The 26,299-nt window shown below is 47.5% G+C and overlaps 1 protein-coding gene across 5 annotated transcripts in view; it reads right to left on the bottom strand.

The window, feature by feature from the left end:
- Positions 1-26,299, bottom strand: part of IFT122 (intraflagellar transport 122) — a 69,566-nt gene that overhangs the window by 20,879 nt on the left and 22,388 nt on the right. For 3 of the 5 annotated variants that reach the window (XM_049862415.1, XM_049862417.1, XM_049862420.1), the window contains 12 exons: positions 25,814-25,960; positions 24,516-24,692; positions 22,508-22,583; positions 20,918-21,109; positions 20,622-20,760; positions 19,337-19,539; positions 18,022-18,159; positions 16,570-16,734; positions 13,924-14,121; positions 9,017-9,157; positions 5,585-5,638; positions 2,411-2,572 (listed from right to left, as the gene is read on the bottom strand). In XM_049862415.1, the coding sequence (XP_049718372.1) occupies positions 2,411-2,572; positions 5,585-5,638; positions 9,017-9,157; positions 13,924-14,121; positions 16,570-16,734; positions 18,022-18,159; positions 19,337-19,539; positions 20,622-20,760; positions 20,918-21,109; positions 22,508-22,583; positions 24,516-24,692; positions 25,814-25,960 (1,792 nt within the window). The remainder of the gene's footprint in view (positions 1-2,410; positions 2,573-5,584; positions 5,639-9,016; positions 9,158-13,923; positions 14,122-16,569; positions 16,735-18,021; positions 18,160-19,336; positions 19,540-20,621; positions 20,761-20,917; positions 21,110-22,507; positions 22,584-24,515; positions 24,693-25,813; positions 25,961-26,299) is intronic. The other 2 variants (XM_049862418.1, XM_049862419.1) reach the window with 1 other exon arrangement.

Genomic DNA, 26,299 nt, shown 5'->3' with positions numbered 1-26,299 from the left:
CACTGAAAAGGGTCAGAGGCTAAGAGAGAGCTGTAAATGAGGGTCGATCACCAGAAAAAGCCAGCCAGGCACATGGCTCACAGGCTGGAGGGGCTTCTCTGCCAGGAGCTCAGGGAGGGCTGACTTCATGGAAGCCGAGTCTAAGTGGTTCCTTCAAGGCTCAACAAACTGGGTTTTCAAAGGCTTTTTGGTTCCATGAAGCTAATTTACACGTTATCTGGGGCCATGGCAAAGACTTTGTCTTGGAGTGGACAGAAAGAGGCTGTGCTGAGTGATGAATGAGACTAAACAGTGTTCCCATGCTTGGTGATTTTGATAAGGATGTACTACATAAGAGTTAAGAGCATTATAATTCCCTTTATCACCATATAAACATGTCACTTATCCGGAAAGCATACAATTTATTTGTACGTGGGAATGTAATTTAAAAATTTTCCGAAAACCAGATTGAATCTTGGGAAGCAATTTTCAAGTAAACAAAAACATGCCATGTTAATAAGCACTGTATTTCTCCCCCCTCCCCCCCAAAACATAATGTGTATATACACATTTTCTCAAATTCAGACTATTGGGTGGGGGGCGGGGGGTGTCACTGAAATGCAACCAACCTGCTTGGAATTGTGATCAAAAACTAAAACCAAAAACAACACCCAGAGTATTTACCTTCACAGAGACAGACCAGATGGAGTGTGTAAATGGCTGTATTTCTGGGTAGAAGACTGTGGCGCACAGAGCCCAGTGGAAATGCACAGAAGGGCTCAGTGCAGGGCAAGGGACAGGCTGGCTAGGGAATGGCCTGAGGGATGCCCACTCCACGGTCATGCTTGGCCCTCTCATTTTCCTAACCTCCGTACAGCTTGGTATTTATAAAAGGCTTTCCCATACGTTATTTTCTGCATTTCTCAGAGCTAAACTGAGCGGTAGGCGTGTTACCCTCTTAGGGGGGGATGCAGGCTCCACAGCGTGTGTAGGCTTTCCTCAGGTCACCCTCCAGGAAGGACTAGGACTCGTGCCGGGTCTCTGGATGACAAGGCGTTTTCTACCAAGCCACAGCTGCCTGCTTGGTGAAGAGGCTTCGGGGCTCCATGAAGGGCCGTCTGTCCAATGCCCAGTTGTTCCTGATGCTTTGATTCTACCTCTAGGAATTCAATCCTTTAGCTTAAGGTTTTATCCTCAGTTAAAATTTTGTTCTCCCTCAGAAAGAGAGAAGCACTGACTTGGTGTTCACAGTATCAATATATTACTAAATCTTGTATGTGTCTGTGGCGAAGGAATAAAGTTGAGGAGGAAAAAGTGAAGAAAACATGAGGCACCTTGGGTCTGAGGCGGGAGAGAAGGAAGCACTAAGGCAAAGAGACAGGCTAGCGGCACAGGTGCTCCTTAGGTACCGATGAACAATGACTCCTGAAGCTACATTACAGGAACCTGAACTACAACTTACAGTCTAAGGAGCTAATAGGTGGTGGACAATAAAAGAGCATAGCCATGTTCAAGAACAGAAAAGCAGAAAGAAATGGGGGAATATTTTCCATCTTGGGCTCGAGAGATAGATAACTACCATTAATAGCCACTAATTGATTGTGGCTGATGACTCACTTAACAACATTTCTGAGAGCCTCTTCTGACACTACCGGGAAAGGCCGTTTAACAAAGGTACCTCCTAGAGGAAGAGCCTCATTGCTTGATGGGCCCAAGGCTCTTTTACCCTCGAATTAGGCTGAGCTGCAAATGTCCCGACTGGTCTGGGCCGCTTAGTAGGACTCATTCTCTCCAAAGCCTTTAGGAGGCTGACCCAGGAAGAGCGTCTGCCACACATCCCTTTAAAGGCCCACATCTACTGGGGACTAGCTTTAATGAGGGCCTCCACATCCAAAACGGGATCCCCACCGCCACCCACCTGGGTATATGTGGAGCCACTCTATGCCTGCCACAGTGGTGTGACGTGCACTCGAGGATAGGGGCTGTCATGGCATCCCAGAGAGCAGGCACTTAGGAAACCTTGGCTGGGGTGAACCACATGGCTGGTAAGACTAGCTCAGGCCTGAGGACACTGATTCTTGGTGGCTCCCCATAAAGGTTTGAGAAAATTTGTGGGAGAATTTGCCCTGTTCTCTGAACGCTCTCAAGGGATTATGCTGGCTCAGACTCCCAGCCTATCCAGCTCTGTTGCTGATGGAGGCCTGAGCTGTCATACTGTCCCTTTGATGTCAGCCTTAGAGGGCAGCTTTAGGTAAGTTTTGCCCAGTAGCCATGGATAGTCCCTCTGTTTACCAATTTGCCCACATGCTTTCTGAAGCTGTTGCTATTTTCTGTCTGTACCACTTCTTAGGGCAAACAACTTGGACACCACAGTGTCAAAACTCTAGTGGGTTCCAAGTGACAGCTGGGGCCTCGGATGTGGGTGGATTACCTTGGCGTATTCAAACATGCGGAGGTCGGTGTACATGTCAAGTGCAAGGTTTTCGTGCCCACTCCTCTTGTACAATTTGGCAGCTTCGTGAAACTTCCCCTGGTAGGCAAACACATCTGCCAGAAACAGGTCATTGTTGGTCTCTCCCCGCTTCTTCCTCTCCTGGAAAAATTAGAAGCACAGGAAATGGCTTCTGCAGCCATGGGTAGGAAGCAGCCCTTACAAAGGTTACATGTTGCTATTTCCAGTTAAGCCCCTGGGCCTTCCTACTGGAACCTATCCTTGGCTCCTGGGCTGTTGTGTCTCTCACCTAGGTGTCTGGTAGGAACACTCAAAAATAAAAACGGATTTTTTTTCAGACAAGTGAAGATCAAAAAAGATCACAAAGATGCAGACCTTTGTTTGTTTAATGGAAATTCTTCAGGGTTGTTTTCCTGTATTTTCTTTCAAGGCAACAATGGGGGAAGTTAGGATGGTGTGAGCTCCCACCTACTGGAGGCACCTAAGCTCCAAGACCCACGAAATCCCCAGGCTTGGCTTGGCAACTTGTAGTCCATGATGATGGCGGACAAAGAGAAAGTTTAGGGTTTCTGCCTGAGAAGGGGACCGAGACAACAGGACAAGAAGTCTTACTATGTTGCTGTGTCTAGAAAGAAGGTAAGAAATAACATGTACTGAGCATCCACCAGGTGCCAGGTATACACTTTATGTACCAGTTGCCATCAAGTCGATTCCAACTCATGGCCACCTCATGTATTGCCTAGAGTAGAACTGCTCCACAGGGTTTTTAAGACCTTTTGGAAGCAGATTGCCAGGCCTTTCTTCTGTGGTGCCTTTTGGTTAGTAATCAAGCACTATTTGCTTGTACCATGCAGGAGCTCCTACTTTATACACACTGTCCCCTAGATATATGTACGTGCACGCACACACACATACACACACACAGATGCTTAGCAGTGCCGAGGACGAAGAGAAGTAATCTGCCACACTCCTTCCTCCTGTGTTAGGGAACATTCATTAGTCTATAGTTCAAGTATTTGTAAACACTCAATAGCATCCAAGCTCTCATTCCCAGCAGATTCCTTTTGCTGTTTTCTAGCAAGTATATCACAGTAGAGGAAGATGAGACATTGAATCAAACTCCTAGACAAGCTGGTGAAAGTTTTAACAGCTGGAGGCAACATGCTTCCTCACTGACAAATAATTTAAAAAAGAAAAAAAAAAAAAAAACCCAACCCTGTGCATAGTTTGGGCTAATCAGTCAAACTAAATCCTAACAGTAGGAAATAAATTAAAACCTTGTAACAAGATAAAGACATAGGTTTCACTAGGCAAAAGATTTAGGCCATAGCCATTCTAGGCCACAGAATATTGCCATTATCCATAAAGTGACTTATGCACACTCAGTTTGTACACACCAATAGGGGCAGATTTTCCTCGTTGTACGTACAGTCATATCTCACCTACCCAAAAGGAACCAGTAAGGAACCTCATTTCTCTGGAATTAATGCTGAAGACCCAGAAGCAAGCAACTAAGGCCTCAGAGGAGCCCAAAGTAATCCTTAATCAAACCCAATTTAAGCTTTTTCAAGAGACAATTCTTAGTTTATTTCAACTGACTCCCCAGTTCACAGCACATTAGAAGAGGCAGACATTTTAAACTCAGTAAGACATGATAAATGATAAGCACTGACCCTCTCAGAGCTTTGTTATCTTTTGCATAGAGAAAAATTAGATTCCAGGGCTTCAGATGAAGACCCCTAGGTCCTGGCCAGTTGGTTCACAAATGAAAGCCACTGATAATTAGCAGCACTGGGCACTGCAGACAGATGGCTCAGCACCAACCCTGGACCACGTCAAGCAGGCAGCAGAACAGACCCTCTTCATAATGAGCTGGGTGTGCCGTGGATGGGGAGGGCGCACCAGGGACAGCTTCTTTAGATGGGTAACCTGGTGTAGGGCAAAGGAGGAGCCTGGGAAACACACGGAACTGGGTTTGAATTCCAACTGAGCTTTTGGTGATAGGCCCTTGAGGAGGTGACACAGTCCCTTTGGGCCTTAAGTTTCCTCATCTATACAAGAGGGATAAATACTAACAGCAGCATTGAGTTGTAAGGATAGAAGGTAATGTACACTGAGTGCTGCAGATAATGCACACATGGATCAAGCACAGGGCACAGGGCAGGCACTCAGTGAATGGCAAGTACGATTAGGCTGAGCAGGCTGTGAGCTCCTGCAGGCCTCTCTCCTCCTCTCTTTCTCCACTGTGCTTGGCATGGGGCTTGGCTCACAGCAAATGTTTATTATGCCGAATGGAACTGAAGGGACAAGACATTTTGCTGATTTCCTCACTGCTTCCATATGGGAATTCAAATGTATCTCACATTCCCATAACCTCACAATAAATCTGTGCAGGAGAGAAAATATGGATGCCTTTTTACAGACAACTCGATAGCACGAGACACACACATTCAGAATGTGGCCCATCATCACCAGGCTGACTGACCAGCTTCTTTAGCCCATCCCAGCCCTATCTGGTTTGCCTGATGAGGCCGGCTGCTCAGCTAGGAGTGGCAGGGCTGGATGGGCAGGGCTGCAGCATGCCTCCCTCCTCCAAGTCCCCTTGGTGGGGATGAGGTATAGATCATGTGCGGCTTGGCAGCGCCTCTGATACCAGCAGATTATCGCAGAAGTGCTCGGCTGCTAACCAAAAGGCTGGAAGTTCAAACCCATCAGCTGCTCCTCAGAGAAAAGACCAGGTGATCTGCTCCCGTAAAGATTTCAGCCTAGGAAACCCCACGGGGCAGTTGTACTCTGTCCTATCGGTTTGCTATGAGTCAGAATCGACTCTATGGCAAACAACAGAGAATGGGAACCGGCTAAAAGCCACCACAGGGATGAAGACCTGCTATTTTGAGTCTACTTAATCCTCACAGCAACCCTGCGAGGAAGGCCCCGTTATCCCAAGCTCAGAGAGATCAGGTGTCCACGTGGTGCTGCCCAGCCCTGCCCACCACAGTGCACTGTCCCTGCCATGTGGCCACTCTGCCCCTGGGGCCCCAGCAGGCTCTGTCCACGTGTCCTGGGGCTCTCGCTGCTAGAAGTGCTGCTGGCACCTGCTGGCCCTGAGTCTGTGCTTCCCTGAGAAGGAAGAACCCTTAGTTCATCCTTTACCTCGATGCTGTTGATGAGCTCTAAGTATCGGAGGTCTTGTACTCTGGTGAAAGCCTACAAGGGAAGAAATGAAGAATAAAATCAGCTGCCTTCTGGGCTTCAAAAGGGGGTGATTGGCTGGGGCGGGGAGTCAAGCTTTAGAGAGTGAGCCAGTAAGGACGGGAAAAAAGGCAAGCATTGATTAATCATCACATATTCACGTGGGTTACACCACCCCATGAGACAACGCTTTATCCCTGGGATTAGCCTATTAAAAAAACAGCAAAGAAGTCCTGCCTGGATCAATGACTTTGGGATGAGGTAAAACAAAACTATGATAAGTGCACTCTGTGATGACGCCTGCCTGGGAGAGCCTCTATTCAACAGGAAAAAATGAGCCTGTCTGACACACTGAATGGATGAAATGTAAGAGAAGAGAGGAGGGAGGACGGGGCTGGAAATCATTCCTTCCTCCCCTCCCACCCCACCCCGCCACAGGTTCCAGATGGAAGCCAACTCAGAGGCTGCAAGCTTCCTAGGTGACTTGGAAAGCAGGAGACAGCTATGCTTACTGGAGAGGGTAGGGAGTGCAATAAACAAGGGGCACCCAGGGCTCATACAGTTGGGGAGGAGAAGAAAGGTGAAAAGGAATAGAGAGGGGCTCTGGGAAGAGGGGGGAGTCAGGGAATGAATCACTCTGAGTCCCTGGAAGGCAAATTCTTATGTAAATCCTAAAAGTTCAGCCCGTGCCTTGGACTCCTAAAGCCAGGGACTGTAACCGATGGGCTGCTAGAAGTTTTTAGGCAGCCTCTCCGGCAGATCGATGTTAGCTGAGCCTCCTTTCCTTCTTACGGATTCTGAAAGGGGTTTAGAGGAGCACGGCCCCCCAAGACAGGCTATGCTGCCACATTTCTATCCACCTGCGCTTCTTTAAATGTTCCCATTTGAATCAGGCTGGCATGCGTCCAGAGGAGGCAACGCTAGAAGCCCTTAGAATTTAAAGTGCTGAAGACCACCCAGGCCACTTGCAGCCTCTACTTTGCTGCATGACACCCTCCAACCTGAAAAGGCCTGGGGAAATGAGCAAGTCATCAGCCTTGGGCTGGCTCATAGCTTACCACATTGTGACTCCATCATTTCATTCCACAGAGTCAGGCACCCTGCCAGGGCCTGGGGACCTGGAAATGAATACGAAGAGGCCCTGTCTACTCTGCTCGATTTGGGGGCTCACACATTTTAGAAGGGGAGGTGGGTAGATAAAAAGAGACCTTAATTCCCCTGAGCTAAGAGCTGTAGAAGTATGAACTCCATCCCCTTGAGAACACAGACTACTGTCTGAGCACAGGCAGAGGCAGGAGGCAGGATGAAATGTGGCGTCACAAGCCAGGAACTTGTCAACTGGGTATTCCTGAAGAGGAATTCCTGGAAAGGGTAAGATGGGCATCCCATGAGCAAAGGGATGGAGGGCTAAGAGCACCTGTGTTACATGTGAAAGGTCTAAGAAGCAAAACTTACTGATCTGGGTTTCCTTAAAGCAGCATGAGAGAAGAAAGCTGGACTGCCCAGCCAACGACAGAAAGGGAAAAGGGAAGGGGCATTCCAGGCCTCAGGCATATCTCTGGGACTTTCCAGCGGTGGGCCTTGAGCCTGCTTCCCTTGCCTCCGGGCTCCCACTAACTTCTTTGTGAATAAGGGTCAAGCTAGTGACGCCTCTCCACTGTTCTTTCTAGTTCTGCTGGGCTAGGATTCCAGGATTCCTCCGTGAGAAAGCTGCGTCCGAGTTCCTTCAGCCCAGACACAGTCTGCAGAGTCAGGGGGGTGTTGCTCACAGTGGTCAGTCACGCAGCCCCAGCCTCGTGAAGAACCTCAGTGGGTGGAAGCAGAGGGAAATGTGGGAACAGGGCAGCGACCAGGCACTAAGCAGCTCTCCTCTGCCATCTAGTGGAGAGGCTGGTCTATCACCTTCCTCCCCCATGTCCAGATCTCTGTTTGCAGAGTGACTTGGCAAAGCTGAAAAAAGAAAGGCCTGGGGATTTGAGATTTGAATACAGTGATAAAGTCCTAGTCTCTGGTTGAAATCTTGCAGCTTGAATACAGTCACTTCAGTCCTCAGGGAACGTTTGAGGGGGTGCAGGTTAAATGTAGAGCCCTTAAAAGGTCTAAGGCACCATGCAAGGCAATGAGCGTTATACAAAGATGAGGTAGCCATTTAGTTCTCCAGTTGAGGAAATGACAACCTAGTAGGGAGACTTGTGATTTCACCCCAATGCTTTGTTATTCTTTGCCCTGCCTGGATTTCTGGGTGGGGCAGGAGAGGCCTACTCCCTCCATGGAATGCTTCCTGCTCCCCTGAATTCTTAAAGCCTTCCTCTATGACCACTTGTTTCTGACACTTAATAGACTCAAAGCCATAACAGAGATAATTATGATTATATAGCAATAATTTTTACTTGTATACAAAGGCAGGCATTTCTACAACCCTTTCCAGTTTTAAAGTCCCTTTTGCAAGCACCTTGTTTAAGCCAATAACACCATGTGAGACACTTTAGAAATGGGAGGCCACGGTCACGTGGCTTATACACTGGTTCTCACCCAGGCCTCTGAGTCTTAGCCTGGTCTCAATCCATCTCCTTTCGTGCCTGAAGTCCTGACCTAACACAAGCATGCTTCACAGACTCCCTGAGTAGCAGTTCAGCAGCATGGGCAAAGTAAGTGTCTGATTAATTGACTGTGGGAAGATAGAGAGGGAAGGGAGAAGACAGGGTGGGGCTGGAAACTATTCCTTCCGTCCCCCTACCTCAAGTTCTAGATGGAAACCCACATCAGAACATGGCTGAGCTTTTCCTAAGGTGCAGAAAGGGGTCAAATATTTTCAGCCATTTCTGCAGTTTTAATAGACTAAGCCAGGAAATGACATCATGAATCAAATTCATGAATCGTGCCTATGCTGCGATGAAGGTATGTGGGAAGTGACTACATTTCTCTCAGAATCAAATAGCTGGCCATCTCCTTCTACTGGACTTAGCAGAGTGCTGAGAAAAATGGCACTGTTTAATAAATGGCCTAATGCTTAGGCCAATGATAAAAATACTATTTATTGAGTGCCTATTATCTGCTAGGCTCTTAGCTAGGTGCTTTATATAAATGATAGCTAATAAGAGTGATGGCTGGAACGTATCAAATGCTTATCCTGTGTCGGGCTTTTCACGCAATATTGTATTACAGCCTTACAAGTCTGGGAGGATGGCTCCTATCATCACCCTCATTTTAAAGATAGCAACCTTCAAAAGGTTGTTACCTGCCCAGGGTCACCGTGAAGAAGTGGCCAAGCCAAGACTTGAACCCAGGTCAGTCTCACTCCAAAGCCACTGCAGTATGCTTCTGCCTCTCCCTACGTCACCCTTCTGACTCCTGATGGGACCCTTCAAGGACCAAATTTCATCTCATGCTTACCTTCTTTGCTGTTTCAAACTCTAATCCTTCTAAAGCTTCCATGGCCAGGTCACGCCAGTCAGTGTCTGTTACACCCAAGCAAGCAATCTGGTAGGCTTCTTTGAACATTTTCCGATCCAGGTACTGGTACATTGGAGCAGACTGCAGAATTACATCAAAAGGAATAAAGATTGTTTTCAGAGCAATGGGAAGTCAGATTCATATACAGCCAGCTCCACATGTGTGAAAAGACTTAATTACAAATGCTCACAGAGTAACGCCACACTGATTAAACAGTACACTCTCAGCCTCACCCAGCCACACTCCCGTGCTTTCTATTCTGGCTCCCCCTTTCATAGACAAGCCACAGGTGTCAGCCATACACACTTCCCATGCATCCTTCCTGACACCACCTGCCTTCCCCTACCTCCAGGCCCACCTCCAGGCCTTACCACTCTTTACCCCCAGAGAACACTGACTTGGCTTCCAAGGCCCTGTTAAAATGTGGCCTCTTCTGGAAAGTCTTCCTTGACCCCTAAGCCCATCCCCAGGAAAGGAGTCTCTGCCCTTTGCTCAGGTCTCAGGCTGTGTGGCAATTACATGTCTGTCTCCCCACGAGCCTATGAACAACTTGAGGCAGCGGCTGGGCTTTCCTCATCTCCCTCAGCAAGCCCTCAGCTACGCTTGTGGAAGGAAGAGCACGTTACTGTGAGGAAGGGTCTGAATGGTCCTGCTTAGGGGGAATCAGCCCTACAAAAGTTAAGTGATTTGCTCCAGGTTACATACAAAGGCTCTAGAGACAAGTCTTCTCCTTTGACAGTGGGAACCAACTCCCTCCTACCAGATGGGGCTGCCTCACCGAGAGTACCTGTGAATTGTTCCTTATAACTTGTCTTTTTTAGGTTCACAAAGTGCTCTGGGATCTGTCCCAACAGCCCTGTGTAGTAGGTATTGTTATTCCCTGATTTATAGCTCAGGAGACGGATACTCAGAGAGGGCAACTGACTTGTCTGTGGACTGGGAAATGTAAGGTCCAGGATGGAGTCCAGAGCAGCCTAACCCCAGGTCCAGTGCTCCTTCCTGCCTCTTGGGGGTGCGTGTGTGTCTGTGTGTGTACACACACGCACATGTGTGAGCAAGGAGAGCTGGGCCTGGATATCTTTAACAACGAAAGGCCCTGCCCTTGTTTTGGGCCAATCAATGTGACTTAAGGAAGCAGCATCTCTCCTGGATTCCTGGGCAGTGAGGATCAATCAGCCAGTACCTCTGTGCTAATGATTCCCAAATATGGAGCTGGGAGCTGTTTTTTCCATTTAGGGCCTTTATCTTTGAAATTTCCTGTCCCAGTTTTTTAGCACTGAAGGGTTTTTTTTTTTTTTTCCTTTTAAGCCTGTTTGCTCTCTGACAGCAAGATGTGGTGCTTCCGAGTGCTTCTCTCTCCTACTGCGCCAGCCCAGCCCACCTTCCCTTCCTTCAGGGTGGCACCAGAGTGTGGACTGGGCATCAGCTGAGAGGAAAGCCAGGCCTGGCTCAGTCCCATCTGAGCGGTGTGGCTTTTGGACAAATGTATTACCTTCTGTTTAGATGCCCTGCCCAGCTCACGGCGACCTTGGACAAATACGAGAGGTGCTTTGAAAATGATAAAGCACTGGGCAAAAAGTGAGCCCAATCCATCTCGGCCTCCACTCACTCACTCACATCAGCTCCTCACCAGCTCCCAAACATGCCTGCTTGTTCCCACGCCCACCTCTGCCTCCTCCCTCCCTGCTCCTCTCTCTTTCAGCCCTCTCAGGGTCAGGTCAAGTTTCACCACCTCCTGGAAGCTTCTCAAACTCACCATCCACCATGCTCTTTCCTTTCTAAACTCCTTTAGTAAAGGACACTCTGTTCCAACTTCATTTTATTTTGTAACGTTTGCTACTTCATGATTGTCTATAGTAATAATAGGAATACATAGTAGGAATGGGGTCAGATAACACCAGAAAGATGGGTAAAACTAGGCCCATTTCACAGAAAAGGAAGTGAGGCCTAATTGGTGAGCTGAATTGCTCAAGGTCACAGCTGGGCCAGGTAACAGAGGCAGGATTCCAAGACAGAGCTCCGTCCCCTGAACAGCACGGCCAAATGCACCAAGGGGTGGGATGGGGGCTCAGACAGGCAAATCAGTAGTGCGTACAACTAATGGTTAACACTCGGGCTTGCTTGGGAGGCAGAAGTTGAGAGTGAGAGTCACAAGAATTTTAAAAAATACTAACTGAACCAACAGCCCCTGTGCTATACTTTTGTACCTCACCGTTAGTTTCCTAACATGAAGTCACTACCTCCTCTCCCCGCAACCAGGAAATCCAGCTAGGGCTTGCTACCCTACTTGGCAGCCTAGAGAAATCAGTTCTTGCACAAGATGATGCAGATTTCGAAAGGAAACCAGAAATCCCAGGAGTGGGTCTGATGCTTTCTCCCTCCTTTCTAGGCCAAAACCACAGGATGGCTGGAGGCAGAGGCGACAGAGAAATAGCCTTTGTCTTGAGGCTGCTTTCCTAACCCTTGGCAGTTCCACGCTGCTGCGTCAGCATGATGGCCTTGGTGCGGCCACAGGGAGGCTTTGGCTACTGAAGCTCAAGGTCCTGGCACAGGAAGCCCCAGCCGCCCCTTTGGCTCTCCTTGGCCAGCCAGTCAGGGAGCAGCAAACTGCATTTATTTTTGAGGTCAGGATGGCAACCCTGGGAGAAAGACTTTCATAAGCATAGCCCATTTGGCACAACTGAGGGAGAGAGGATTCCTGGTGGATGTGGTACAGGGGCTGCGATGGGAGCAGACAGGGCTGCAGGGAAGCAGCCCAGGAGGGGCTGTCCTTGCCCCCTTCCCCACCCACCTCCCTTCCTTCTCTTGGTGTTTTCTTTTTCCCTTTTCTTAGATCTGAATCCCACTCATATTTAAGTAACTGCTCGATGTCAGGCACTGATGGAGGGACTTTTACATAATTAGTAACGAGGGCGTTATCAGTGTGCATGAAGAAGCTGACTCCAGCCTGGCCCTGTACAAGCAGCCATGGGGGCAGGGGTGGGTAGTAAGTGAAGATGAACTATGTGGAGGGAACGTAGATTGATACAACCCAGCTGAAAGGCAATCTAGAAGTATGTTTAAAAATTTTTCGAAGGTACATAGCCTTTGGCCCAGCAACTTCTAGGAAATTTATACCAAGGAGCTAATTTGGGACAGATGGAAAAACGTAGCTAACAGACTGTCCACTGCAGCACTATTTACAATAGCAAAAAAGGGTGGAAGCAGCATAAACATCCAACAGCAGGTGCTGGTTGAGTGAGCTGTGGAACATCCATGTGATGGGATAAAACGCAGCCCTTAGACAGTGCTGGGGGAAGGCGGAAACCCTGGTGGCATAGTGGTTAAGTGCTATGGCTGCCAACCAAAGGGTTGGCAGTTCGAATCCGCCAGGTGCTCCTTGGAAACTCAATGGGGCAGTTCTACTCTGTCCTATAGGGTCGCTATGAGTCGGAATCGACCCGACGGCACTGGGTTTGGGGGAAGGGCAGGAGGGTGGTGGGGCAGGTAATGAAAGGGCAACACAACAGGGGGGTCCTCTGGTGTCGGAAGCACTCAGTTTCTTGACTGCGGTGGTGGGTACATGAACCCGCATAGGTGATAAAATTGTATGGCACTGAACACACACACACGCAAGTACCAATAAAACTGGGGCCATCTGAACAAAATGGGTGGTTGTATCGATGTCAGCATCCTGGCTGTGACATTGTTTTGCAAAATGTTACCACTGGAGGAAACCACGCAGTGTGGACAGGATCTCTGTATTATTTCTTAGAACTGCATGTAAATCTACAATTATCTTAATATTTTAAAATGCTGGAGAAGTATGTTTATTGACATGGAACCACGTTTTTAGCAGATTGCTGAGTGAAAAAGTCGGATTATTAGTTTAGATTACCAGTTTAATGGCCAACAATTCATATAGAGTGATGTGTCTGCAATACATAAATGTTAGGTTAGATGAAAAGATGGCAGTGCAGGAAGGTGGTGAAATGTCTCTATTTCTTGTTCATGGCCCACATTTGGTAAATTAGTACAAGAAATCTATAGGCTTCATCTATAGATCACAATACTTAGATAAAAGTCATGAAACAATATTTACAGTATGATTCCATTTTTGTTTAAAAATGTGTATATAAAATTATATACTTGTTTTATATATGCGTATATTACACACATGTATATAAAAAGTCTGGGTGGATATATGCCAAAATATTTCAGAGTGATTCTCTCTTGAGGACGGGATCCTGAGGGCTCAGGTTTCTCCTGGAGCTTACCTCTATTTTATGACAGTTCTACCATGAACACGATTCTCCTGTGAGGCAGGCAGGCAGCTGGGGGCAGCAGTGACGAGGCCAGCCACAAATGAGTTATCAATCTTTGGCTCCATACTCCAGCCCCCCATTTCTGTTCTGGCCTCCTCCTAGTTCAGGTGACTTGTGCACATAGTCCCAGGGTCCCTTTGCAGCCCACACACCCACCCATTTTCTCTCTCTCACACACACACCCACACACACACTACTGCCATCCACGGGCCTGTATGTATACCCTGCTAAACTTCCAGTTTTCCTGGCTCACTCCACTTTGCCCCACACATGACTCTCAGTAAAACACTTATAGGAAAGAAAGATCAGAAAGAAATGGAGGCTCAGTGAGGTTGAGCTATTTATCCAAAGACACACAGGTTGCACAGGGTGACACACGGTTTAGGTCCAAGTCCAGAGTGCCTCCCATGATATCCTAGCGGCTACTCTTATCTCTCGTCCATCGCTCCTCATTACCCCTTCCCCAAAACACCAGTGAGGGGCCAGGCTTTCCAGGCCGTGTCTGCCCTGCCACCTGCAAGAGCCAAAAGGCACCCGGGTTACCTGGGGTACCTCCACGGCCGACATGGAGAAGACATGGAGGCAGAAGATCTTGGAACCGTTGTAGCCGACCACGAAGCCCTGCAGCTTCTGCTGATGTACGGGGAAGGTGCTGGCTTTGATGTTGAGGTAGCCTCCCCCCGAGAAGCAGAGCATGTCCTCACACTGGGTGTTCCAGGCCACGCTGTTGGCATTTGGTTCCTAGAGGACAGGGATGGTGAGATCCTGTCAGACCACCCTGCACTTTGGCATCATTTCATTCGAGCACTTTTTCTGAAGACTGGATCACCCTAACGTGCTCACATTGGGATGGAGGGAAAAGGAGGAAAGAAGGATCAGAAAGAAATGGATAGAGGCACGGATGTAAGCTCCTCTGTATTGTCTGAATTTCTGAATAAGCATGTATTATGTTTGAAAAATCTCATTATTACCACTACCTAGAGAGGGGTATTGTTGGTTCTCTGGTAAACTTCTCACCTTCGTGTTGAAGCCCTAGGTTCGATTTCCAGCCAACGCCCCTCATGTGCGGTCACCACCCGTCTGTCAGTGAAGGCTTACATGTTGCTGTGATTCTGAACAGGTTTCAGTGGAGCTTCCAAACCAAGACAGACTAGGAAAAAAGGCCTGGCTCTCTACTTCTGAAAACCAGCCAGTGAAAACCCTGTGGACTGCAACAGTCTGATATGCAACCAATAATGGGGATGGCACAGGACAGGGCAGCGTTTCATTCTGTCGTATATGGGGTCGCCATGAGTTGGAGGCCCGATTTGACAGCAGTTAATGACAGCAATAAGTAGAAAAAAATCAGTAAAGTGGGATCCCACTTTTGCTAAAGAAAAAATGTACACAGCTATACACAAAAGAAGATTTACAGGGATATAGCCCAAAGGATTAGCGGTGATCGTTTCTGGGTGGGTGGAATTGTGGGTGCTTTCTACTTTCTTCATTTTTTTGTTTGCCTGATTTTTTTTTTTTTTGTCATGAACAACTATTGTTTTTTATAAGGAAAAGAACAGTGAGTTATTTTTAAAATTAGAAAATAATAGAATGTCTCTGCATTTACAATTCACACATTGTAAAAATACAGTCACCCTGGGAGGCACCCTCTCCCCCCGACTTTTCTGCTCAGCTCTGGAGCCCCAGGGGCCTGTAGACGTTCCTACCTCTCTGCCAGTTTGACTCTTTCACAATAAGCATGGATTATTTTTATAATAAAAAAAAACCAAACAATATAGCTGTTTTTCTCTGCAGAGGCAGGGGCAGCGGGGAGGAGAAAAAGCCAGTAGGCAAAAGAGTAGCTGAGAATGCTCATGTCTCCTGACAAGGTCTGAGAATTTTATTCCCTACCCTATGTCTGAGCCATTAGGGGGACTAGGGAGGACACGTATCCTCCTACTTGGTACCAGCTTCTAGGCTCAGACCCAGATTCACAGCTGGGGGCCTGCTGACCTACTGCCAGGTGGGGGTGGAGGAGGAGACAGAAGAGAAGGAAAGCAGTATTTAGGACCCTATTCTGTGCCAGGCACTGAGCAAGGCACTATGGTATCTTATTTAATCCTGTAGCAATTCTGTGAGGCGACTACTATTCCATTTTAGAAATAAGCAAGTTGAGACTCCGAGAGGTTCACTAACTTGCTCAAGATCACAAAGTAAGTGATGAAGGCAGGATTATAGCACAGGTCTATCTGAAGGCCAAGTCTGTGCTCTTTCCCCTAAACCACTCTGCTTCCCAGTGATCTGCGTGAGTTTCTATCAATTGGGAGCCACCTCTGGGCTAGAGGGTAGCCAGGTAACCCCTTCCAGTTGACTGAGGCACCTCCCTACTCCAGGCACCCTCCATCCCTCTGATTCCACAGCCAAGGACAATGGGGAGACCTAAATCTGCCCATAACACTGGGGAATTCTGCAGTGGTTGAAGAGAAGCCAGTCAGGAGAGGTTCCAGCTTTGGGAGGAACCTACTTTAGGCAAACCACCTCTGACTAGTTACAAAGCCCTAAAGAGGCCCAGAGCAGCCTGAGTCTAGCAGAAAGCCAGCAGTCACTCGCTCTGGAGCCGCTGGACATTCTTCTCCAGTGACACACTTCCTCCAGACACGGGACCCAACGATGTTTAAACAATGCCTATGCCCCAAAAGGTCGAAGCATTCCATATTTTGCTGACTCATAACATCCTTGTGAAACAGTAGAAGGGAGGGCTTCTCCCCTCATCCCTTCCCTTCTTTCAGATGATAAAATCAGTCCCATTTCCTTACTGCATCTTAGGTCACCCGTAGATGCATGCGGCCCCCAACAGGCGAGAACAGTATTCTTAAAAAGAAAACCATCATATTAGCCCATTTTCTGAGAGTCTACAATGTGCTTCACTTAGGTGATCTTATTTACCGTTTACAGTAACCACGTAAGAAAGGTGTCACTTGCCCATTCATGTTCCAAAGTTCAGTAAGGCTTGCCCAGGCCCTCTAGCTAGTGAGTGGGAGGGGCAGGATGTACAGGGGGCCTCTGATCTGGAGTCAGTGCTCAGCCCCTACACTTCACCGTCCCTCCCAGGGGTCTGCGTGCAGGGCGTGAGAATCTCCTCAGTGACTGGAAAGCCTGAGGAGAGGCTCTAATCAGGGGTCCCATGTTCTTGAGCACCCTCTCAGACCTCACCTGGAAGAGCAGCTCCTTGGTGTGGATGTCATACACCAGGCACGTGTCGTTTTCATCCACCACGGCCAGCTTATTGCGGGAGGCGCTCATGTCCAGGCACCGCACAGCTGTGGCCTGCTTGAGCAGGACGACAGCAAAAAGATTGTCCACGAAAATCTTCAGGATCTGCCGAAATTTCAGAGAAAAAAGTGTGCATCACCATGGCAACAAGACCCTGGACCACTGCCAGGCTGTTGGATTCCCATGTGTTCGTCAAGAACAACTCCCACCACCCTCACTAGATGCTCCACACAGAGAAAAAGATTCATCAGGAGGAAGAAGGGGGTTCATCAGAAGTCGCCAAAGTAATGGCAGGCCTCAAGACACGTCAAACTCACTTTAATGCCTGCTCGGTCTGGGGATTTGCTAATGATATTACCTAAACTGCAGGGTTAGGGGACACCATCTAACAGAGATCTGAGTCACAGACTAACACAGGAGGAGGCTATGGTAAATACTGGTATAACCCCAGCAAAAGAATAATAATGAGGAGGATGACAGCTACCATTTGGTGACTGCAGTAGACAGCCATGTGAAACAGGTATTATCCTCATCTGTAAAACCTGGGCCACAGAGAGGTGAAGTGGCCTTTCCAGGGTCACACAGCTAGTGACAGGTAAGCACGAACATGGACCCACGTTGCCCTGACCCCAAAGCCCATGGTCTCAGCCATCATGCTGGAAGTGATCACTTATTGTGAGAAGCAGGCTCTTCCTCCTCTGCTGTCACTTCTCTGTGGCTCCCACTGCTCTCAGACTCCATTATTTCCATGCCCAGGAAAGACCTGACAAGCCTCAGCCACAAGCCATCTGCTAGACAGCTTGGCTCTTAGGCTAATGCAATTACATTTTCACTGGCACATTTCCACATGGCCCACTTAGAACTTTTCTTATTTTGAGAAAAGAACATGCACACACAGAAATCTGTTTAACTTCATATAACCTAGATTTGCCACACCAAAGGACCCATTTTCTTATAACATCGAGTGATATCCTGAGGGCCTAGCATTCTCTGAGATACATGCAGGGCAACAATGCCCTAATCCATTCATTTTCCTAATAGGGCCCTGACCTAAGTTATTATCTCTGCCTCCCTCTCCAGCCGGCCACCAAAGCTGTATTGCTAACAAATCCCCACCTTTTGGGTGACCTTAACCCCACTAGTCTGCTCCCCTAAGTATAGCCCAGAGGCCGCAGTGTCAGCCTGGCCAGATGTGGGCAGGTTATGAATCAGAAGGTTATTGCCCCTTGGGCCTGAAGCTCTCCTCATAAAACTAAACTCTGGGCTGCCCTCCAATGTGCCCATGGAGAGAAGCAGCCCTTTTCTTGCCCCAGGAAAACACCACAGGATCATAATTAGTGTAGACGTCTGTGTCTGCAATCCACCTGGCAGGAGACACAATGGAGCACTCACCTGCCCATTCTTCAAGCCCACTAAGAGACCTTCTCTGCCAGGAGGGCCACCAATCACCTTGATGTAGCGAATGAGAGACTCCATCTGCCACTCCCGCTCCTTCACTCCACTAAAGGACAGGCACTGCAGCCTTTTCTCCTAGAAAGCAAACCCAGATCTTCAAGGGCATTCAGCAGAGTAAATGTTCCTGGCCTCCCAAGGAGGTCTTCCTGTAACTAAGGGAGGAACGCACCTACACATTCAGGGCTCTAACCCCATCTAGTCCCCATGATTGACATCATTAAGGCATCATGAAAGTCTCTCCCACTGAGCTCAGCTCTTCAACGTAAACTTCAGGCAGCTTGACCAGAGGTGACACCTAAAAGTATACCTATTTGCCATACCTATCCTATGGGCACCCCTGAGCCGCTTGAGTTCTAGACTTTTAAAGAAACATTTTAATAGCATTTACACTATGGTGATTCCCAAAGCATTTCTTCCATTTTAACACTCCCTATAGGCCTTGTTTGAATCCACCAGCCACTTCTTGGAAACCCTATGGGGCAGTTCTATTCTGTCCTATAAAGTCGCTATGAGTCGGAATTGTCTCAACAGCAAAAGGTTTTTTTCTTTATAGGCCTTGTTGTCAGGTGCCATCGAGTCAATTTCGACTCATAGTGACTCCATGCAACACAGGAGAACCACCCCATAAGGTTTACTAGGCTGTAGTCTTTCTCCCGCAGAGGAGCTGGATGGGTTCAAACTGCCAGCCTTTTGGCTGGCAATAGAGAACCTAACCATTGCACCATCAGGGCTCTTTCCCTATAGGCCTAGGTAAGACAAAAGCTACCTCTACTTCCAAGAAAGATGCTAGGCTGGCCTTCTCTCAAAGTCTTTCCGAACTTCTGTTAGCATTGACCTGGATACTTTCTAGGAAGCAAACTCAAAGCTGAGAAAAATTTTTCTGTGGAAGAAAACTTCTTAGGAAGTAAAACTTTCTTTACTATTTTTGAATTGATACCATTAAGTTTTATTGTGTATATGTCTACAAAAAAAAAAATCGATCTTCATTTTGTGAGACACCAATTTGTGTTTTAAATTATTAAAATGTATCTAATTACCTAATCCCAGTATAACAAAACACTCTGCAATATACAAACGTATTCTCCATTTATGGCCCATGGCTTTCTAGTAGATTCTGGTTCACCTAGATGTCAGTAAAAGGAAAGCAACGAACAGACACTAGTGACCAATTATAAAACCACCTCCTGGTACCCTCCCCTTGAGGGGAGCATGGAGCTGATTCAGCTGGACCCGCCTACACATTGCTGCCCACCTGGCAGAGGATGATGTGATCTGCACACACCACCAGGAGGTTGCACTCAAACTTCTTGACAATCTTTTCCTTCACCCGGTAATGCATGTCTGACGAGTCATCTGAATACAACTCATAGATGAGAATTTTCTCTGGCAGTTGGATAGCTAATCGATTTTTATAGATGGCAATTTTCTTGACAAGCTCTTTGCATTTAATCCGAACTGTCAAAGGAAAAAAAAAAAAAAATCCAGCTCTAGCAAAGAGGTTGTTAAGTAAGGTACAAGAGAGAGAAATTAAAAGCTATGATTTACTTAATGCTACTAGCAATTAAATGAGACACTCTCATCCAAAAAATCTTTACAGAGTGTCTAACATGTACAATCAACTCTGCTAAGCACTGGGATTCAAAGTCACATACAATGCAATTTTTGTGGTCAAAAGCTTGCAATTAAGTATGGAAAACAAGATTTCATCACTTGCTGAGTCTAAATCTAATCTCCTTGCACAGCACTAACGGCCCCTGATGACCTGGGGCCTGCCTAAGTGACTGATCTCAGCTCAGCTCTGGCCACTCCCACCCTTGACAACACATTTCTGGTCCACACTAGGCTCTCATACTCTCACTGCCATCCAGGTGGGGAATATGTGCCCAGAAAGGAACCTGGCAAGCTGCCCAAGTGGCTACACCCATATCATCACAGCTGGAATCTTCAAAGAGAGGTGCTCCTAGAGGGGAACCACCGTCAACCTGGAGCTCTACAGGCCAATGCAGCGTGGGGCGGACAGCACAGCTGGTTAGGAACACACTTAAAACAAGTGGATTCCTAGCCCGTTTAATCACGATCGCTACTCAGCAGGAAGAGGAGAAAGCGGTTTGAGCTTGGGCTGACTGCATAAGGACTGGAGCCCTGATGTACTGCCCAAAGCCTATGCTCAGCCCAGTGGCCCTGCTTATCTCAGGGGAAGGACGTGCCAGGAGGCCAGTGCAAACTGTGGTGAGAGGTACCCTAGAAGTGACTTGGACCAGAAGGGATTTAGGTCCACAGAGACCAGCTCAGGTCAACCACTCTGCCCTGGCTTGCGGCAAGCTATCCCTCCTTAGCCAGAGTCCACATACCAGGTACCCCTTGGAATTATCTGCAAAATTCTGTGTGTACAGTTTTTTTAGAAAGAGGGTTTATTGCTTTCATTAAAAAAAAAAAAAAAAGGCAAGAAGCAGTGGTCTAACATGTTCTCAAAAGGCCATCATTTCACTTGTTCTGTCGCCAGCTCCCTCAGCCTCTCTCTCATACCTGCCTTTTACCTTTCTGCTCGGTGATCAGATGCTGCACGATAACATCAGTCATGCTGTCCCTGTAGGCATACCGATCCTTATAGAGCCCGTGAACTGTGCTGAAAATTAGCTGGTAGAAGGAAATGGTGCCATCCTGGCAGCCTACCACCTGGAACGGAAGACAGTTGTCAATTTCCAGCTTTCTGTGGAGAAAGGGTCTAATCTCCCACGTGTCAGGAGCAAATGGCAATATTCTGACTGGCTAAGCAGGACTGAAGTTTAGGGCCTCCTCAAGCAAAAGCCCAAGAGAAGAACCTTCCTCTTACCACATAGTTGGAATCGGGTTTCACTTTACATGTCCACACCCAGGAGTTCTGCTCCCCAACAGTCCCAAGCCGCACTCCATCCTTGGTGAAAAGAGACACTTGCTTGTCTGAGCCCCCCAGCAAAATGTACTCCCCTTTAGGAAAGTAGCTGATGCAGCAAGGGTCAAAGTTCAGCAACCGATCCTTCCCAATCTGAGGAGAAAGTACACACACCAAGAAAAAAAACGTTTCTGAATCCATTATAGTCTCAATACAATTAAGGGTTTTTCTTCCCACCAACTTCAGTGAGAGGAAAGGAGCCCTGGTGGTGCAGTGGTTAAGTGCTTGGCTGCTAACCAAAAGTTTGGCAGTTCGAACCTACTAGCCACTCTATGGGAGAAAGATGTGGCAGTCTGCTTCCATAAAGATTACAGCCTAGGAAACCCTATGGGTAGTTCTACTCTGTCCTATAGGGTTGCAATGAGTCAGAATTGACTCGATGGCAATGGTCTCGTTGGGTTTTGGTTTATTAATAATTATGCTCAAAGACAGAAAGGAAAATATGCTTGCAATGAATACAGCATATTCAGCAAGAAAATAAAAACTACACAAAAAAAAGGAAATTCTAGAACTGAAAAATAATTGAAATAAAAAATTCACTGAATGGGACTTAACACCATATTGGAAATAAAAGAAGAGTCAATGAAGTTGAAGATGGAGCCACAGAAATCATCCAATCTTAAGATCAGAGAATAAAAAAAAAAACAAACAGGCTTCAGTGACCCGGGCCACAATATCAAAGTGTCTCATGTATGTGGAATTGAGTCCCAGAAGGATAGGAGAGAATGGGGAAGAAAAAATATTTGAAGATATAATGGCCACAATTTCCCTATACTTGGTGAACGGTGACAGAAACATACTAAGCAGCTTGGCTCCTTTTTCTAGAAAATTCCTACTCATCTGCTCTAAGACCACCTCTACGAAATCTCCCATCTCCCACAAGCAGTGATGTCACCCTCTTCTGTGTCCCTACAGCTGTCTGTCTGCACAACTCTCCACTGTGCCACTTACTGCGTGGCACTGGGAGTGTCTGCTCTTAAGTGTGCCCCACCCGCCAGCCTGTGAGTTCTTGCAAGGCAGAGGCTCTGACCCACACAGCCTAATGTCAGCTGCTCCTAACACGGGCTTGAAGGGCGGCTTAAGACGGTGCTCATTCAGGTTAGTAGGGTGATGAATGCAAATACAAGAAGGTACAGTCATGATGGAGAGCAAGATGTTAGAGTCAAAGTGGTCTGGGTTTTAATCCCAGGCCCCATTGTTTACCAGCTGGTGGGACTTGGGCATATTATTTCCTTGCTCTGCGTCTTTGTCACCCTTTTTTTAAATGATGATAATGAAAGTACCTACTTAACAGGAATGTTTTAAGAATTAAATAAGATCAAGCATACAAAGCATTGAGCACAGTACCTAGTATCACAATAAATGCTTGATAGGAGAAGCTGACAGTAACAATGTACAATTTGTAATAATACTACGTCAGAAGGCCAAAATATACCATAACAGGTATGACTGCAACTTTATCTCCCACAAAGTTTGCACAGAGCTACATACCTGTTTACCACTGAGCTGGTAGAAGGAAAGTTTCTGTCCCCAGTCAGCTATGGCCAGGATGTCATTACGTTCCTCTCTAATCAACAGAAGACAAAAGAAGTTATGTGGGGCCATGGTCTGCTGAGGAGTGTAGCACTAAGGGTTTCATAAACAATAGGAAAAGAAAGCCCTGGCCCAGGCGTCAGGTTGCCAATTGTTGTACAACTGTATTGAGGCCACAAGTTATAATTTAGCCCATCAATCTACCAATCAGCCCAATGGGACAAAGCAGCGGTGAAGCTCAAGCCCCTTCTGGGATCTATTACTTCACCGAATCCCTTGCCACAAGCTTATGGTGATAGGGCACTGCCAAGCTGAAGAGCATATAGCCCGCACTTCAAAGCTTTCTGGGAAGTGGAGCTAAGAAAGAGCAAGGTTGCAGATCTAGGACTGCTCTTCTCTTATGTGATAAGCATCTGGAGAGATGGCTGAGAAACAGATTTTTTGTGGTGGGAAGACACAGACTCTGACTTATTAATGGACTGCTTGCTCTTCTCGAAAAGGGAAAGTTAATATCTAGAAACCAGCTTCTTTCAGTTGGGGTTCCCACACAGTTGAAATAGTTCCTGACTGGATCTAATAAAAAAAAGAGCAGTGGGCCCTCTGGGGACCAACATCCATCACTGAAACGGAGCAACTGTCAAAACCCGTGCCTTGAGACTCAGCTGTAGGACTAGCACAAAGGAAGAGCCCCCACAGCTGAGGATGGGGAACAAGCTACTCAAGAATTCTGTCCAAGACAGAGGTGTTCTCAGCCCTTGAGGCCGGGTCCTCATCCCGCTCATGTGGCCTCTCCTTTGTTTATTAACTCCAGCTTTTCTGGCACCACCACTAGACAATCCATAGGCAGCCTTCTTTCAAAATCCAGCCAATAGTGGCAAATCATCATAGGCGCTAGCTCATTATTAAAGGGAAAAAAAAGACAAAGAGGGATGTGAACAGGAAGGAGGGTCATCTCCAGCTCCTAGAGGTGAACTTCAGTCCAGAAGCCCAGCCCCCAGTGGCTCTCTTAGAAAGACCACACTAGGCTGGGGTCAGCCCCTAAGAGCTGGACTGGTAGCTTCCGGCCTTTTTTTTTTTTCCCCCTTGGCAGTGGGACCCTGTACTGGGAAAAAAAAAAATCCAAAAAACTAATGTCAAACAAGAAAACTGGGGCTGCTCTGGCTGAAGTGCAGATGGGGACCTGAAGCCTACAACAGCCTCCTTGTCTTTGTCCCTCCCTCCCACCTTCTGATGCCTGGGGCTCTTCCAAGGAACCCTGGGTGCCATATAGCACAGTGTCGAAAGTCCCAAGCTAAATCACTATTGGTCAATCAGAATGTCCTGGCCACCCGAGCTTTCCCCACTCCCGCCTGCCAATGTCTGTCCCCCAGGTAATCTCAACTGAAGGGCAGAAGAATGCCTGGGCAGCCAGTATTGGGATGTAAGAACTGTGGGGAGCATGAGGGCTTCCTCTCCAATGCGTCCTGACAAATGCAAGGTGAGATGCAGCATGGGATGTGTAACAGGGGAAATGCTCAAGAAATGAGAAGTCATGTTTTCAAAGGACTTCTCTAATGTTACTGGAAACAGTTCACTCTAGGATGTTAAGTGAGAACCAAAAAAAAAAAAAAAAGGATGTAATTTAGTTAACTATATGAACACACTAAAAAACTGAGGGGAAACGCACCCAAATCCTAACAGTGGTTTTCTCAGGGGATGGCTTTTATAGAAATTTGAACCTTCTCCTTTAGACTTTTCAGTATTTTCTAAAACTTCTCCGAGGATAATTCCATGCCCCCCATACAACTCTGAAGGGTGCATTCCGTTGCTGGGGGGGCGGGGGCTTTCAGCACCAACTCCCCTGGCCCTGCATTGCTCCCCTGGGGCCCTCTTGGCAAAGGCGCCCCTGACAGCCCCTGCCTCCTCAGGTCTGCGCTGAGGCCTGATCCCTGACCGGGAGGGTTCTCGCTCCTCAGGACACACTCACAAGTTGTCGTCCCTGGGACTGTCGTCCTCTTCCTCTGGCTCTTCCTCCTCTGCCTCACTACCCTGACTACTGTACATTGCTGACTTCCAAGTGGAAGGGAGCTCCTGAAAATATCTGTTGACAAGGGCTTCCTCGGCATCCTCGTGCTCTCTGTTCATCCAGAAATTCTCCCATCGGCTGTAGACAGTAAGTGGTTGTTCACAATCACATTGCCTAGAACTACCCTAAAGCTATAATTTCAAAACCTGTCAAGAAGTCCCTGAGCCCTATCCGGAGGAGGACAGCCTCCAGGTACACTGGGCATCCTGCTTCTCATGAATTAAAAATGGTACCCTGAAACCACAGAGTCATCTGTGGCCACAAAACCAAACAGCAGGAACTCTGAGGCAAGCTAATGGCCTTTGAAGGCATTAGACATGCATGGTACAGCCTTGGAAGAAGCATAATAATCTGGTGTAGGCTGGGCAATGGATTTAAACAGCCTTCTAAATCAAGTAGGCACCCTCCTATAAAATGACATTGGGCTGATAAACATTAGGTACTTGGTGGTAGGGTGGCCTTTAATTTACCTTCAGAGGATTCTGCAGAGGATATTGATGGTTTAATGATACTATAGGACTATACAAAGAGCACACAAAGCTATTAAGTCCACCCTCAAAGTCCGCTGGGCCTAGAAAGGAAGTGTGTGTAAGGTTTGAGAAAGTAGATGCCAATTGTGTGCGGACCTATCGGCTTTTGGGCATATGCAGACTTAAGTTTGGGGAATTTTTACTTTTTGTCAAGGGCAGCAAAAAAAGGCTGGTGAAAAAGCTATCTTCACCTCTTTATTACTGGGCACATGTTCTGCCCAGACTTGGAGGGAGGAACTGAAAAAGGTGAAAATAGATGGGCATTCCTAAGCTTGTCCTATAGAGATGCTTCCACAGAGCCACAGCAGAGAGGTGGGCGGTTAATTCATAAGGAAGAGCCCTCCTGTGTCACTCACACACCACACACACACACACACACACACACACACACCATATACACACAGGCACACACCACACACACATACACACTTTGGGCTGGTCTAAATAACTTATTTGCTTAGCTAAATCTCAGGGATTCACTCTAAAACTCAAGAAGGGCTCTTAAAAAATTCCATTCAAATGGAACAGGTTAAAAGCAAGACCAATTACATGAGATGAGAAGCTTCTCAATAGCATGGAGACCTCAGGGAGAGAGAAAAACCTGGCCTGCAGAGCAAAGCCTTGTCCATAATGGGGCTTGTCCTAGGAGGAGAACAGCTGGAAGCACACCTTGAAGGGTTCCAGCAGATGGACCATATCGGGGAGAGGGAGCCCCCCGGCCGCTCGATCTTCACTTTCTCTTCGCCGCTTTTGTTCCGGATACTGATGACCCCATTGAACATCCCCAGGGCCAGGTACTGACCATCATTTGTCCAGCTGTGCACACAAACAACAAGGAGCATTGGACAGGGAAAGGAAGGTAGAACTCAGTGAGAAGGCTGACACCCTGGTTTGAAATATAGTCTGATGAGGCAACAACAGCAAGGCCACGGTTTCTTCATCCTTGGTCCTGATGTAAAATCAGAGGACCAAACTTAAAATCCCACTTGTTTCTGGTATCTACCATGAGATGTGAAGGCAGCGGTGCCCACGGCTCTCTGTACTTACCTCCATGATGGCGCGTAGCACGTGCCTGCATCTCTCGGCCAGCCCCTGCTCCCCACTCTCCATTACATCCCCCTCCCACTTCAAGAATGCCTGAAGAACAGAACCCAT

This window comes from Elephas maximus, chromosome 20, assembly GCF_024166365.1.
Source record: "Elephas maximus indicus isolate mEleMax1 chromosome 20, mEleMax1 primary haplotype, whole genome shotgun sequence".
Lineage (NCBI taxonomy): Eukaryota > Metazoa > Chordata > Mammalia > Proboscidea > Elephantidae > Elephas > Elephas maximus.
This window is presented reverse-complemented; position numbering and strand designations above follow the sequence as displayed.